General features: G+C 44.4%; 1 protein-coding gene across 6 annotated transcripts in view; it reads right to left on the reverse strand.

The window, feature by feature from the left end:
• PARVB (parvin beta) overlaps positions 1 to 16,083 on the reverse strand; it is a 67,723-nt gene that overhangs the window by 10,756 nt on the left and 40,884 nt on the right. For all 6 annotated transcript variants that reach the window (XM_074872155.1, XM_074872160.1, XM_074872157.1 and 3 more), the window contains exons 5-11: positions 15,504 to 15,644; positions 14,504 to 14,619; positions 9,137 to 9,195; positions 7,414 to 7,433; positions 5,635 to 5,696; positions 3,201 to 3,269; positions 875 to 976 (exon numbers count right to left, since the gene is read on the reverse strand). In XM_074872155.1, coding sequence (XP_074728256.1) covers positions 875 to 976; positions 3,201 to 3,269; positions 5,635 to 5,696; positions 7,414 to 7,433; positions 9,137 to 9,195; positions 14,504 to 14,619; positions 15,504 to 15,644 — 569 coding nt within the window. The remainder of the gene's footprint in view (positions 1 to 874; positions 977 to 3,200; positions 3,270 to 5,634; positions 5,697 to 7,413; positions 7,434 to 9,136; positions 9,196 to 14,503; positions 14,620 to 15,503; positions 15,645 to 16,083) is intronic.

Below are 16,083 nucleotides of genomic sequence, written 5' to 3' on the forward strand. Positions count from 1 at the left end.
CTCAGCAACGTTCCTGCAGGAACTGGACACAGACCCAGATGTCTGTGCTCACAATTGACTTCAGACGGGCAATTTGTGTGCTCCCTCCCTGGCAGGATCAGGGCATCCATCCCGGCTTTAGATCAGCTCCAGCACATGTTACCTGTGAGCACTCAACATACAGTTTCTAACCCCAGATCAAGATCGTGGCCTGGGTACCACCTCTTCTCATTTACATATCAAGTAATGATATTTATTCACTTGGTTTGTCAGAACATTAAACTACAGAAAAAGAGCTAATGGGTATTAGGCAACTGATAATAATGAGATTAGGGGGCAGTTTTTAGGGATGCCATTCCTCAAGTGACCTTGAGAAGAACCTCTGTCTCCGTGTCAATGCCAGGGTGCAGGATGCAGCTAAAGCAGAGCTTCCCATCTCTCACCTTTCGCCTTTCTTGCCTATTTACATGGTACATACTGGGCAAGGCCAGGCATCAGCTCTGCTGTCTTAGCACAGTAAGGCACAATCCCTGCACACAAAACCCCGTCAGGCAGTACTACAATTTAAAAAATCACTTTGATTATGCAAAACACTACGCAGTACAAAGCACTTATTACCGATTTATTCATTCCGGATATTCATGAGCTTTATGTGACATTTGATGCTAGTAACAGAATACCTTTCCTCCTTACCTATGGGGAATTTACCCATTCATTTCACAAGCAACTTTTAGTGGTATTAACTGTCAAGTGTCACAGCCAGTGCATCTTTGCTACAAGCTCCTGAAGAGAAGAATATACCAGGTTCTGATTTACTGCACACAAAGAGAAAGGACACAAAGACTGGAGAATATCATGTGGTAGCAAAACAGAAGAACCTGGAGTTTCTACCCACCTTTTGATCAAAACTTTCAGGTGTTAAGTAGAAGTTGTGAAGTGGAACAAAATAGTCTTCAAGGAGACCCATGAGCAAAACCAAGTAAACACCATCTGCAAACTGAATGGAAATACCGATGACCTTCTAGGTGAGAGCATGTTTTCAAATAAGCATTCACAAACAAGCAGAACAAAGAATGCTCGGCCCAAATCATGTTCTTTGATTTCTACCAGGGCTGTTTGCTAGCACAGAGGTGTAAGATGGCTCAGGAGTCACAGACTGCTCTTTCAGGCAGGGCAAGGAACTGACAGCAAGTGCAACAAGCAGTTGGGGCTTGGTTCCCTCTGCTCCCGGGACTCCCCTCTACCCTTGCAATCACCAGTGCAGCTGAGCAAGCTAAACCAGGCCTTCCTTAAGAGCCTGTTGATATAGCTGCATTCTTGTCAGTTCTCTTAAAAAAAAAAAAAAAAGCACAGGATACAAGGCTTTCTCCCTGCATCTGGTAGCATTACTCCCCCTATTCCTATTTCCTGAGCAAAACAAGGAAGCCAATCAGCTATTGCTATGGTATTAACCCATGCAAGATTATGTGCAAATGACTATTTAAATTACTTACATGCAGTAAACAGCTCTAAGCAGAAGAAATTAAAAGCAATTCACCTGGGACTTATCTACAATTTGTACTCCTTAGTTGTGCAGAGTATTTGGTCTGAATAGGCAGGGACTGAAAACAAGATCTTCTCTATCTCCAGCTCCTTACTTACTTAACTAGACTACTAAACACTTTGGGGTGAGGTTAGAGTATGTTCTTGCTTTTCCTCACATTCATTTTATTTGCTTGAGGAATCTTGCCAACTTCACTATAGTATTTAACAAAGCTTTTTCGATTTGAAAAAAAAAAAAAAAAGATTTCCTGGGAAACGTGTTTGCACATTATATGCTCCCAGTCCTATTACAGTACCTGGTCATTTCAACCACAATCCCTCTTTAAGTTCTGTGTGTTGGACATTCAAATCTCTGCCCTGAATCAGAACTTGAAATTAAGTCTCCCCTGACACAGGTAGGAAGTTTTAACTTCATGAAATATTTTTTTTTCCAAGTCAAAATATATTGTTTACAGTTTCAGTAAATATTAAATAATATACTAAATACTTTCAGCAGTACTATTCAGTATTCCTACCAGATAGGTTAATTACTTACTGGCTAAGTGGGGGTAATGTTATATATTTCTAACAGATTTCTCACTTGTGATCCTGACGTGGCTATGTGACATCCTCTAACCTTTTTAGAAGTAAATTGTTGGGTACTCTCCAGGCATTAAGCAACAATTTCTTGTGACAGATCAGATCAGTCACCCATTTATTTCAGCAAAGCTATAAAATATCAGTGAATGACTGGTATTAAACTAAGCCAGGCTCAAACCAATTACCCATACTCCTGGTATAATTCTCTAGATGTCATGCTTACTTTTTTCCCCTGGACAATAAGATAACCATCTCTCCACAGTTCAGTGAACTCTGGAAAGAATATCTGCTTCTGCTTAGCCAAGCTCATGCCTGAGAAGTGCTTAATTTTATCTGTAAAGTGAGAGCTACCGCACTGACACTGAAATTCTCAGTTCAGGTTTCCAAGCATATTGGGTGCCCAGTTCTGCAGTACAGAGAACCCCTCAGAGCAGGCGGTGGTGGCTGACAGTCGCCTCGGCAGCTTTAAACAAACCGACCTGGGTACTGCCGGCAGTTGAGCCACCGCAGCACAGGAGCTCCCAGTCGTTAATCCCCACTGCTGGGAAGCGAGCACCGTGCGTGTGCTCACAAGATAGAGGAGGACAGGGAGGCCTTTGCTGCAACAGCAGAATTGTTCCCAACCCCACTTTGATGTGATCAAAGGTGGCGCTGATAGCTCTGTGCTGCAGCACAGCGCAGCCCTCACTGCTCCGCAGCCACAGGCAGCTGTTAAGAGCTTACACCAGTTCATCACAGATCCCCAGGGCTAGAAAAGACACAAGCCACCACCCACCCCTAACTACAGCTTTGCAGCCCTCTGCTTCAACCCCCGAGACAGGACGCCCTCAAATCCGGCCACATTCTACACTCATTAATATGGCCCTACTAAAAATCCAAGAATTTCACCTTAGAATACAAATCAACAGCAATATGAAGTGTGTGCAAACATGAGCAAAGGCAGCAAGCATCAGTGAATGTCACTGTTACTTAAAAACCAGAGCCCTGAGCCCACAAATTAACATGCCCAAAGATAAACAGTTCCGTAACAAGGCGTTATGGAGCGAGGGCCTAGGTTTGGAATTCACACAGATCACATATAAAAAGACAAAGTCTCCTACCTGGGTTTCTAACTCGGTTACTTCCAAATTCAGTTTGTTCAAGTGTTTGTTCACAAAGGTGATCAGAGACTACAAAAGAAAACACCAGAACCAGCGATGTTAGATACTACAGTCAGCGCCTGTGTGAAAAGGTTAACATAATCTTTCAAGACATTTTTTAAAGATTAATAAATATGCATGTGTGCTATCTGCTTTTGCATAAGTAAGTACATAAAACTGCAGACAACTCAGCGGTATAGCTATTTTTGTTGCACCATACGCCAGAAGTCACCAGATGGTGCTATTACATCCAGCTTACTAGCTCCTTTTCCCAGCACATAAAACACACTTGAGCGTCGGGGGAAAACGCTGCGATGACATTGGTTGTTTTGTGGGTTCTTTGTGAAAATGAAGCAAGCAGTAGGTGCATTTAGTGTCCACGCTGATCTCTTCAGGTTCCTGGAGAAGACCCATGGCCTGGGAGCAAGGCATCAGCAGCACGGAGCTAAGACTGCGGAGAGAAGTGCTCCACACACCTCTGCTCCTGGAGGACGTGTGCGTAGCAACCAGCAAATCCCAGCCAGGATGTAACCCCAGGCTGGCATTTCTGTTCCCGCAGGACACGGAGATGTAAGATCCTGCTACTGTGAGCCAGGTACGTGCTCAGGTACTGAGGCCCAGAGATGTGCCAGCCTGCTCACATCACCTCCACAAGGGACAGAGCTGGGTGTTAACGCCTTTAGCACATGGATAGATCTCATTTATTCTCTATCAACTTTAAAAACACTCTTGTAGAAGATGTTTCAGACTGGAAAGCTGAAGTCTTCCAGAGACTTCCAAGCAGTATTTTAAATGTGTTCATCCTCTGTTTCATGTGAAGCGAGGGGCAGATTACACACTGATCTTTGCATGTCACTGTTCTACAAACAGCTGAACAGCCAGGCTGGAACTAGCTGATGGGACAATGCGGAGTCCCGTCCTTATGTGTTCTCTAAAACTAACCACAGCTGCAGAGCTCAACAGCTACTTTACCCTCTGCTCTGCCCAGCACAAAGAGCCATGTCAGGAATATGTCTGGAGAGGTGGGCTTTGTGATGATGCTCAGCCTTGGAGGAGAGACCAGAGGACCATATGAATTAATGTAAGTAGAAAAGTCCTGGGACAAAAGCAACTCTTCTGTAAGATTTATTTACATATTTGCCAGTCAGAGAGGGACCTGGGGGTGCTGACTGCCAGCGGCTGAACAGGAGCCAGCAGTGTGCCCAGGTGGCCAAGAAGGCCAATGGCATCCTGGTTTGTATCAGCACTAGCGTGGCCAGCAGGGACAGGGAAGGGATCTGACCCCTGTGCTCGGCACTGGTGAGGCTGCCCCTCGATGAGTGGGTTCAGTTTTGGGCCCCTCACTCCAAAAAGGCCATTGAATGACTCGAGCGTGTCCAGAGAAGGGCAACGGAGCTGGTGCAGGGTCTGGAGCACAGGTCTGATGGGGAGCGGCTGAGGGAACTGGGGGGGTTTAGTCTGGAGAAGAGGAGGCTGAGGGGAGACCTCATGGCCCTCTACAACTCCCTCAAAGGAGGGTGCAGAGAGGGGGGATGAGTCTCTTGAGCCAAGGAACCAGCGCCAGGACAAGAGGGAATGGCCTCAAGCTGCGCCAGGGCAGGGTCAGACTGGCTCTTAGGAAGGATTTCTTTGCAGAAGGGGTTGTTGGGCGTTGGAATGGGCTGCCCAGGGCAGGGGGGGAGTCCCCATCCCTGGAGGGGTTGAAGAGTCGGGTTGACCCATCGCTGAGGGATCTGGTGGAGTTGGGAACGGTCAGGGTGAGGTTCATGGTTGGACTGGAGGAGCTTCAAGGGCTTTTCCAACTGAGATGATGCTGGGATTCTGAAAATTATTTATGGGTGAATCACATTTCAGGGCACTGTGGAAAATATCTTCCAGTCATGGAAGATCCTCTTTAGTACAGGAACGAGCTGAAAACCAAACAGCAAGTGCTTCCTGGGGAGAGCGAGGCTGAAGACACATGCGCAACTCTGGCTGCTGCTGAGCCCAGCAAAGGGGCCACCACCGCCAGTGGCTCGTTAGCCCACGTGCAGCCCAGCCCCTCCTCGCTGGAGGACAGCACCTGGGATATCACAGTCTGTACGACTGTCCAGTCGGGATGAGCTGTGCCACTGCGAACACTTTGCAGAGCAGCTTGTTCTAACCTGCGTCACTCTGAATCTAAGCAGCTCTACGTAGAAAAGCTTTGGCTGAGACACCAGAGTAGTGAGACAAGCCTGACCGAAGCCAATGAATCTAGGTATTGCCTGGCTTTGAAACAGTGATCTCAGGGATAAACACCCTTTTCACTCTTTCAGAATCCCTTTTTGCTATTTTCCAGATCTTTCTGGGCATCTTTCCAAAAGCATAAGAAAAAAAGAAATGTAGAAAATAAAACCTGAATTTTAGTTTTTACCTTCTTGACTACGCTGAGTTTGTCCGGTGCATGATCAAAAAGTGTGTCAAAGGCATCACGCTCTGGTTTTAGGGAAAAAAAGAAAATAAATCAATACACCTCCAAGAGCCAAGCTTAAAGACCTTTCTCAGAAAGCCACATAAGAGAGTCAAGGTAAAAGTTATCACCCTACTTCGGTGTTTAACTAAATGCCAGAGCAAACTCCCCTGGGGATGTGAGAGGTAACTGACAATAAACATGGCATTCACCGATTTCCCTTTTCTGTCATTCATATTCATACACAAAATATGTAGGTGGAAGAAAAATCACCATGATCACAAATTTTCACTATGCCCCAATCCTAGCTTAAACAACGAGCCACTGAAACACCCCCTGGTTTTGGTGCACTACAGCTACAGTCACAGCTATGGTTGCATCCACGGCTCAGCGTCAAAATCAGGGATTCATTTGGTTAATTTAAAGTTCCTGGTAGTACCCCTGACTTCAGTAAAGCCTAAAACTGAACACGAGTGAAATCTGACTCAGCAGTGTATGAAGAGCAAAGCTTACATACGGTATGAAGATTTAAATTACGTTTAGACCTTCAAAGCATTGTATAATGATATCTAATCCAACCTAAAATCTACTAAATTGACTGTATTAGTGCAACATTTCACATTGTGGCAGATTTGGGCTGACTGAAATTTTCCAAACACTGAGTTTTCTTGACAACAACTGTCATCATCAGGTACAACAAGAAAAAATTAGAAAAGTAATCAATTGCAGTTATCTTCTTTAAAAAAAGGCATAAAGATGCTGGAAAAATGTGTGGATTTTAAGTTGTAAAAATTTTCAACGTAGCTTTTAACAGTTTTTTCAAGTTCAAATAATTTTTCTTTACAGAACACATTTTAATAGCTTTCTATTTTTAAATAAACAAACATATTTATTATCCAAATTCCTTTGGTATCTGAAGATATGTTATTTAGTCCCTAGAGTCCCCTGACATTACTTATTTTCTGAGTACCTTATTAATTATTAATGTAGATACTCTGCAAGAGGGGGAATGGTAGCATTCACCTATTATAACTGGGGAATAGAGAAACTAAGTAACTTGTTCTTCATCACACAGAGTCCTTCACAGGAGCCCACATCTCTTTGGTGAGAAGTGGTGACTTCATGCCACTAACAAAACTAAATGCAAAAAGAGAAGCCTCTTGGCAGCAACACCAAAAAAAAAAGGGTTTTGTTTAGAAGACCAGATCTACGGTTGGTAAGGTCTAAACTCTAAAATCTAGTGAAGAAGGAGGAGGTAGGATACTCCATGCAAAGGAATTGGAGAGAGCTGAAAGTGGACAGATAAATAGAGCTTTCTTAGACCTCGTACCATGCACCTTTGCTTCAGTAAGCTTCATGTATTCATTTATATAAAGATTAAATGGTCACCTTACGAAGAAGGTGTAACTCTTATTGCTGGGGGTTGCAAGGATTTTTACTGGAAAGCCACTAACAACAGTACTAGGAAATATTGCCCTGTGCAGCATTTTTGCTATTCATTACTTACAAATGAAAACAAACCAACAGAGACCAGTCTAAAGAGCACAAGCAGTATACTGGGTGATCTGGTTCTACCCATTACACTCCACATCTGTGTGGAGTAACAAAACCAGCCCCCACAATACATTCCAGCCCCACAGAATTGCTCAATCCATCGCCTTGATCTGCTGAAGGAAAACAGACAAGATTTCTGTGCCTGACATAAATAAAAAAAACAATTTCAGAGTCAACTTTGTTACTTACCAAATCTTCCCATCATCATCCTGCAAGTCAGAGCATTCAAAAATATTGGGTTAGTTCATGAATAATCACATTGAAAAGACAAGACTATGGTCTTAACGGGCCTTTTCCTGCACGATGCCGGGGGCTAACCCACTCCTACCAAGCGAGGAGGCTGAGCGTATCGCAGCCCAGACCCAACCTGCTGCAGGAATGTCCCCAGCAGAGCACCAGCCCTGTCACGGGGATCCATTTGAAATGAACGGAAATGTGTAATTAGGTTTTAGGCGTGATGAGGACTTCTTATGCTTAACTATTTTTATGATGAAGAGTGAATGAACAAACGTACTCCTGAGCACAGTTTCCACAAACGCAGTCGTCAGACACTCCACCACACAGCTCAGAGGGAGCAAGGCTATCTATCTCACTATAATCTGCCTTCTCTGAAGAAGGAAAACATACATCATATCTGGATCTTATGTAAATAGAACTGCCACAGATGAGTTATATACACAGCCAGTGACATCACCAGACATATGCAGATGTTTATCAGCTGAGAATCAGGCCCTGATTTGCCCAGAGGAATTTGAAAGCGTTCAAGTGAATGCTGGATTCTGCTGATGGTTGCATTTTCCATAGCTGTACTTGTATCTGGGTATGCCACGCATTAAACAGCAAATCTCTTTATATTGTGTAGTATTAAATAACTTAATAAAATACATGTATAAACACACACGCAAATCCGTAAACATCTTTCTTGTTAAAAAATGTCTAAACCCCACTGCGCCGATTACATCTTACAAACCACATCTGACGGAGAGGACGAGCTCACTACATTGTCCCAGAGCACAGGAGTGAGGGGAGGAATTTTGGCCCACAGACCTAAGGCAGAGCTCTGGTCCTACAAAAACACGATGAGATCTTTAACGTCCACACAGAGATGTTATGATCTCATTTTTGAGTGTTTCCATCTGAAAGATCTTCCCCGCTGAGCTAGCCACATGGTACTTCATTTATCTTCAAAGCCATGGAAAGCTGAGCCAACTCGACGGGGAGCCAACACACTGATAAACTGAAGGAGGGCTCATGTAAGCCCCTCTTAGAAGAGTTGCCTTCAGGCCACGCAAAGGAAAATCTCAGCTTTTATTTGCAGCCAAAGTGCACGTCTAGCCTTCTCCTTATGAAAAGGACTGTAAAAACACAAAGCAAAGTAATCCGTTGCAAAAAGCAGAGAGGAAAGAGGTTTATTTATTTAATTTGTTTTTGCTGAGCTCTACTCCTGAGGTACTATTGAAAACAGAGGTCACCTCTCCTTACAGTTTTAACAAGGTATTGCTTCAGTTTTGAGAGGTATTTCAAAGAATTGCTTTTTGTCGAACTAATTCTTCCCCAAAATATCTACATTGGCCCTTCCCTTGAGAGAGGCCACAGCACTGGGCAGAAATTAGTTATATATGGCTACCTCCAGAATGCAGGGGAAAAAGGAAAAAAGGCCCGTAAAGGTCACTTCCGATGAGCTGTTCAGTTAAAAGCTTCTGTAATACAAGAACGTCAAGAAGATGCTTTTCCCCTTTGTAACATATTTCCAGAGACCAAGTTATTTGTCCACAGTTAAAAAAGCACCGCGTTAAGGGATTTTGTTAATTTAGCAGGGGTGAGGGGAGGATTAAGTCTCTCTTTCGTCTTTGTAAATGGTCTCACACACACCCCACAGACACGCGCCGAAGTGGAAGAGTTTTGGGCTTACTCCGTTGTGGTCGTCAGCTCCTCTGTGACATGAGTGGTCTGAAGGAGGCCCTCGCGCTTCTGGAAAGGAAGGTGGAGTTAGAAACCCAGAGAGAATTAGTAAAGGAGAAGCTCTCGAGGGGCTCTGCACCCTTTAGAATCTTCCGGAATCCCAGGAGAAAACTGGATAAAGTGTGCTCGCTAAGTTTTGTAGGGGTAGAAAACAGCTGACACAGGAGGGCTTACTCCCAGAACAGTGGCATTTAGCAGCTGACAGCCAAATGGATGTTTGGGAAATGTGTGTGTGTATATATATATATGTGTGTGTGTGTGTGTTTGTATGTATGTGTGTGTGTATATATATATGTGTGTGTATGTATATATATATGTTTGTGGCCAGCAAACTCACTAACAATTCTCCTCCTGAGACCAGAGTCAACATCGTGCCTGGAACACAAATTGGAGCGAGCTTGTCAGCCCCGTTTTCAGTTCCGCAAGGGCACTCGCTCATGTCACGGTGTCAAGCCCCGATTTGACACAGTTGGCAGCCCGGCTCTCCCGAGAGGGCTGGGGCTGAAATAACGGGGCTGGCTGCCCCCAGGCCAGGGCTCCGTGTGCCAGCAGAGCTCTCCGGGCAGGAGGGGGGCTCTGCTAGAGCAGGCACGTTACTGAGGCCACCAGCCACACGCGTCTCAGGAACACCCCCACCAAGGAAATGCGGGGAGTGTAAAAAGCCCAGCTACTGATTTCACCACGAATGGTATTTCCCTGTTACTGGGTTTTCTTTCCTTGGGATAATTATCTGCACAAATGAGGAGTCTCCTACCCAACAGAGAGTCAGCATGCAGCAAGACTCAGTTTCAAAACAGTTTTATAACATCTTCCTCGGCTCTGTTAAGACACGGCCCCCTGACACAGGTGGGGTCAAATGTTTCTGAGCCTCTCCAGAGTTTTGGAGACATGGCACATGCCTCTTGGAGGCTGGGAGTGCTTTTACCTGAGTCAAAAACTTTCTTAACACCTCTACGGGTCCCTTCCCAAACCATGGGATACAGTCTTATGCCTGAATGGAGGAATTTCTCTCCTCCCTTCTCAACTCTTCAGAAGCTGACCCGAAGAGCTCAGATCTCAGCAGCCATCCAGGAATCAGGTCTGTCAGAATATCTTACAGAAGGGTTAATAAAGCTGCAGGGACAGTGCCAGGAGGTTGGTGAAACACACCTTGACGATAGCACGGATGGCAGAATGAGGAAGCACTGCACAGGGTAGTGTTTTCTTGCATACAAAACCAATGTTGTCTTTATTCCATCCCGTCACGTCTCTGCTTTATTAACACGGGTTTCTGGACCTCCCAGGCACCACGTACCCCAGGGAGAAGATGCTATAAGCTGTGAACAAAAACTCTGTAAGTGGTGACTAGTGAATAACGCCTCCGAAGGCCCAGTGAGCAGGAGGAATGGGTGCCAACACTGACTGCCCAGTAGGTGGAAATGGCAACATTTCTGCAGAGCTCCCCCCGAGGCAGCTGAGCATGCTGTTCCCACAGCAGTCCTGGGTCCCTTGGCCTTGCAATCCAAAAGCAAATGTCATCCTTTGATAAAACTTTGACTCCTAGCACCACTGCCACCAGACACATTTATTCTTCAGCCTGCCTTGCCTCTGACCTTTCCATCTGCAGCTCAGACTACAAGGGAATTACTGTGAAAATACCCCAGATCTCCCAGCAGCACCAAGGTGGGATATGCTGCAATTTTAGAAATAAGGAAGCTAAGTGCAAAAGATGGCACTTCCTGAGCCTTGGAAAAATAACCAACACAGTGAGCCTTAAGAACAAATTTTATGCTTATTTCTCAGAGCATTTTTGTTTTCCTGAATTAAGGTATTTCTTCATCATGCAAGATTATGTTTCAAGTATCAGGCAGTAGAGTCAGCTAGAAGAAAAACCTCAGCATTTTCAGCTCTCACTGGAAGCACACACTGAAACCATAAAGTTCCTCTCCTCCCTGCCCTCACTGAGGAGGGCTGGAACGACAGGCACGTGCTGAGTGACACCAGCACTAAAGCATGTATCATCTCAGACTCTTAACTCAGAACCTAGGGTAGCTATCACCAAGATCTTAACTAGAAGACCCACCTAAACCCTTGTTCTGCTAGGACACATGTATAACTTGGGCATATTTTGCCATGGTTATAAAATTTTCTATTTCACACAAAAACCACCAAGAAAACCAATTCTGGAGGTTATTTCAAAAAGGTTTGAGAGTGACTAGGTTTCAGGAACTCTACTCTTGAGAGGGGCTACCTCATGGTGCCCATTATAAAATAATATAAACAAAAGTGGCTTTCTGCTGCTGGGTTAGTCTTGTAGTTGTTCTCGGTAACACTGACAGACAGACAGGGAAAGGTTCCTCCTTCCAGGGAAGGTAAAGCAGCAAGTCCCCTCCAAAACGCTTGTGGGTTTCTGAGAAAAATATATAGTGCAGGACCAAAAAGGGATAGTGTATTGTTTGACAGATACAGCTACAGATCTTTCTCAGATGCTAAATTAACTATTTTTGATTTTAAAAAAAATACAGCACCCTAGGGAAATCTCAGTCTGTCACCTCAAGATGCCAAAGGAAGGGAAGAATTTAAGGGGAGGGCAGAATCACCACCAGTCTGTGAAGATCTTGATAAATACTTTCCATGTAGCACAGTGCTGTCATAATATTAGCTCATTTTATGGAGCAGGACACTAAAAATTAGAGAAGAAAAAGCCTACACCACTTACACAAGCTAACAAGGTATTTGCACTGCTCTGGGACGGGCTATGGAAATACACACAACTTGGCTAAGAAGTAACTTGCTAAACCTGTACAACTCTTGATTTTTGTAGTGTGAACACAGCCCTTCTGGGCAAGAACCACCTCGTGCATCTGCACAGCGTGAGGACGGCTCCACAAAGTTGATAATGATCAACTAAGTGCCAAAGTCCCCATGAAAGTGAGACTTAGCCAGTTTTGAAAATCTCAGTGTGAGTGTGCTCTTGCACAATACTCCCACAACATCCTGCAAGGCTGTCTTGCTGTGGGGTCAACTCTGCAAAGCTCACAAAGTCGCTTAAATTGTTGATTAATCCCCTTAAATGCATATTCAAGCAAGAAGAGGCATTTAAACTAAAACCTCTCAGAGAAAACATCTCATCTTAATTATGATCTAGTTTGACAGAACCCTAATCATTATTGGGATCTGTAATAAGAGATCATTTCACAATAAATTGATAATTATAATTACAATAATCTTCTTAATAATAGTTTTCTTACTTGGATTAGGAACAATATTAACCTCATTACCATTCTTCTGTTTGTCATTAGTGTAACAAAGGCTAAATAAAATCCACTTAAAGAGATCTGTTACTGAACCAGCATGTATTTTTAGACTGGATGCTGAACTACAAAAATTCAATTTACCAAAGTATAAGGCAAAAGTTACTGTTCCAGAAGGAACATGCTTCAGTTTATACTGTGCCTTCCTTTCCATTTAAATAAACCAAGCTGAAGAGTCGCAAGCTTTTCCTAGCAGTGGGACGGGGGGGCTGAAACAAGCCTCTTCTTGCACAGGGCAGCTGGGGTAGGCTCACAGCCAGCAGCTGCCATAACCACCTCCAGGACTCCAGGCTCTAGGCCCGAGAGCAAGAGTTTACAGCCTCTCGAGCTTAAATTAACTCTCGTTGTACCATTGCTCTGACACCTTCCGGCACTCCCCTGGGGACATGGAGTTGCTCTTCCTCTCTCTCTTTCTTTCTTTCCCTAGTTTCTGTCAGCCTTTCTCTCACGCTGTCTTCACCTCAGCCCTGTCTAGTCTCAGATGCAGGGACTCTGGTGAACCAGACGCTCTCCGTAGGGGTCTTCTCTACATCCCTCCACCAGGACAAGATGTGAAAACACCTTCTCCACAGCCTTCCCTCTGCCACAGAGGCAGAGGGTCCTGAAGCTTGACCTAAGGACTAGGAAAGGGAGGCTTTACTTACCTAAGGGGGGTTTTTTTGACAGTTACGGAAGACACTTCACTGTACTGGGCAGAAGGAGGTTTCTAGCATCAGGGTGTCAGAGGACTGCTGACCACCTTACATTTACATTTTCCTCCTTACCTTTCCGAGACAGTCAAAAGAAATTTTAAAAGAAAGCAGTCTCCTATTTACGTTCATGTTATTTTATACCTAACTCACTGTTCTTAAAATGAAAGAACTACAGCAGCCTGAAAGCAGTTCAAAATCAGCTCTTAAAGATAATACATACATATATTGTGAGCCAGGGCATATCCATCAATTACCCATTTACGTCACACCCTGGAAAGACAGCCTGGAAAATGCTATTATTTAAATGTAAAGCAAAATGAGGCTTGCCTAATCAACCACCATGAAATCGCATCTTGCAAGGGGATCCACGTTTGCAAAAGAGTCTGAGATCGCTTTATCTTCTTTATTCTTGAAAAGAAACCTCTTCTAGCCTGACAGCTCTACCAGTAAATGGCACGTACAGAAAGCCCTTCCCCAGCCTGCTGCCAGCAGCTGAGCCTGCCTCGCTACACCAGCGCTGAGCACCACAGCACACAGTCAGGGCGTGAGCAGAGCCAGCTGGAACAGCTCTGCCTGGTGCTTCACAGCTGCTGGGAAAAGCTGGGCTCCCATGCTACAGACTGTACTGCCACAGGAGCTACAGCTGAGAGAGCAGGCGAGCTAAAAACCAAGAGCATATACGCTCCAAAAGTAGAGTCTTTGCAGAGTGAAAGGGAACGATCAGCACCAAGCAAAGAAAGGACTAACTAGAGCAATATCTAGGGCAGGAGGGGAGAAGTCAGGGTTCCTCAGGTCAGATTTCCATATCTAAGGAAAGCTAACAAAAACACACGGCTGTGAAAGAAATGATGACAGCCTATTAGTGTGCCAAGGAAAACAACACGACTAAGTCTGCATAATAAGTCACTGGGGAAAAACAACATCAGTAACAGGCTTCCCAGACCAGGGCAATCCTATGTGCTGAAACTCCTTTCTGGGCTGTTTGTGTTTCAATGGCTTCTCTACAAAAAAAGCATGGCAAAACCCATTTACTAAAGTGCCAGAAATTACAGACACAACTCTCTCTTATATAAAGTCCCATCACACATTTTTGGCTTGATACTGCAGCAGCAAATGGTGGTCCCAAACATATTAAAGATCTGATGTTCTCAGGACGAGGTTTAAGCACACCAGAAATGCATTTCCAAGACTGGGACTCACTAAAAAACTGGGACAAGAACTTTCTAAATGACAAGAGATCAGGGGGCAATGGCTGGGAGCAGCCCAGACTGCACAATCAGCGTGATAAATGACGACTGCTCTGAGCAGTTTCTCTTACGAGTTCATACTCACCCGTACAACTACCACTTGTACAGACACATGTTCAGGCAGTCGAATGGGAGCCCGGAAGTGCATTGCCAAAGCTACCAGAAGGTGGAGAATGGAAATCAGATTCTTGCCATGGATTGCTGCAGGGAACAAGGGAAATGAAGCAAATAAAGGAATACTGAGGCCTTATTTGAAAGAAATAGCTCTGGAAAAAGGCAGGCGAAAAGACACTGAAAAATGCCTTTGGTGAACAGTCCTTTCTGGTTTTGTCCTTCTTCCTCTTTTTCCTAAATTAACAAGGCCAACAATATAATTTTACAGGTAGCGAAGCCTAGACTCAACCCTCCCTTTAAGTTACGTGCCTAAGTTAGGAGTCAGCTAACACTTCAGCTCCCTCCCCAGGCCATGAAGACAGGCACACTCCATCACTTGCCTTCCACTGTCCCGGAGAATGCTGGAGGATCCTGCTTTTAGCAGACTTCCAAAGTGTTAACATAAGCTTTCCTGGCTGTAAGAGCTGAACTCCCTCTACTACCTAGGCAAAGGGACTTCTCAAATTCCATTCTTGCTTTTGGATGATAACAGGCACTTTTTCACTTGAACAGAGGGCACTTTCTGCTTAGCCCATTGGCAGCTGCACCCCCCAGCAGGATGCGGGACCCTTCTGCTCTCACTGTGGTGGCCTGAAGGATTAGACCACCTTCGACTACTTGAACAACGAACGCATTTCTCTTATCTGCAGGTATTCAAATTCAGGAAGAAAACAAAAAACTTTCTAATGAAAGCAGATCCTTAAGGGAACAAATTACTTCCACTACCCCACAGCCATGTACATCTGTCCTTAAACAAAGGCCACAGACGAAGGTATCAATTACAACCCATACATGGACGTGTAACACCCTCTACACAAATAAATAAATAATTGTAAAAACCACATTGCTTCACAAAGAATATGACCGACCTATCGATTATCATACCCTCCTTGACCGTGAAGCCGAGACAGAAAGCATAACTGAGTCCTTACAGTCAACGTTCCACTTGATTGTCCAGCCGTGGGGTCGGAGTAAATCATGGACAGCTTCCAGGACTGTCTGCAACTTCTGTTTCTGACCAATTTCAGATTGCGTCACTTCTGCCACGTTCAGTTTACGGTCAGCCAATTTTTCTGTATTTGAAAAAAAGAACAACAAAAAGAACAGGCAGAATCAGATTAAACAAGGGCCTGGGTGGGAATAACAAGCACAGAGCACTGGGCAGAGCTCAACTCTGCTAGAAATTTTCCAAGACAATGATTTTCCTCAGAAAGCAAAATAGCTGAAAGCAAACCTTTCATCAAAGTGTGTCAATTCCAATAAAACCTGGGATAGGAAAGTGGTATGGTCTGGCAGAATATGCTCATCAATCACGTACCAAAATATATAACAAATTGCAGATAGGCACCAACTTAGTAATAATTTTTACTGTACCTCCCATCTTCTTTCACTGCTGAAAAGCATTTGGCACAACACGGCTTTCACTACACAAGGAAGCTGCACAGCTTTAATGGACTTTTCTAATAACAAGTTAACTTTCGGACAAAAAACAGGAAATGTTGTGTGAACATT

The sequence above is a fragment of the Strix uralensis genome, chromosome 5, assembly GCF_047716275.1.
Source record: "Strix uralensis isolate ZFMK-TIS-50842 chromosome 5, bStrUra1, whole genome shotgun sequence".
NCBI lineage: Eukaryota > Metazoa > Chordata > Aves > Strigiformes > Strigidae > Strix > Strix uralensis.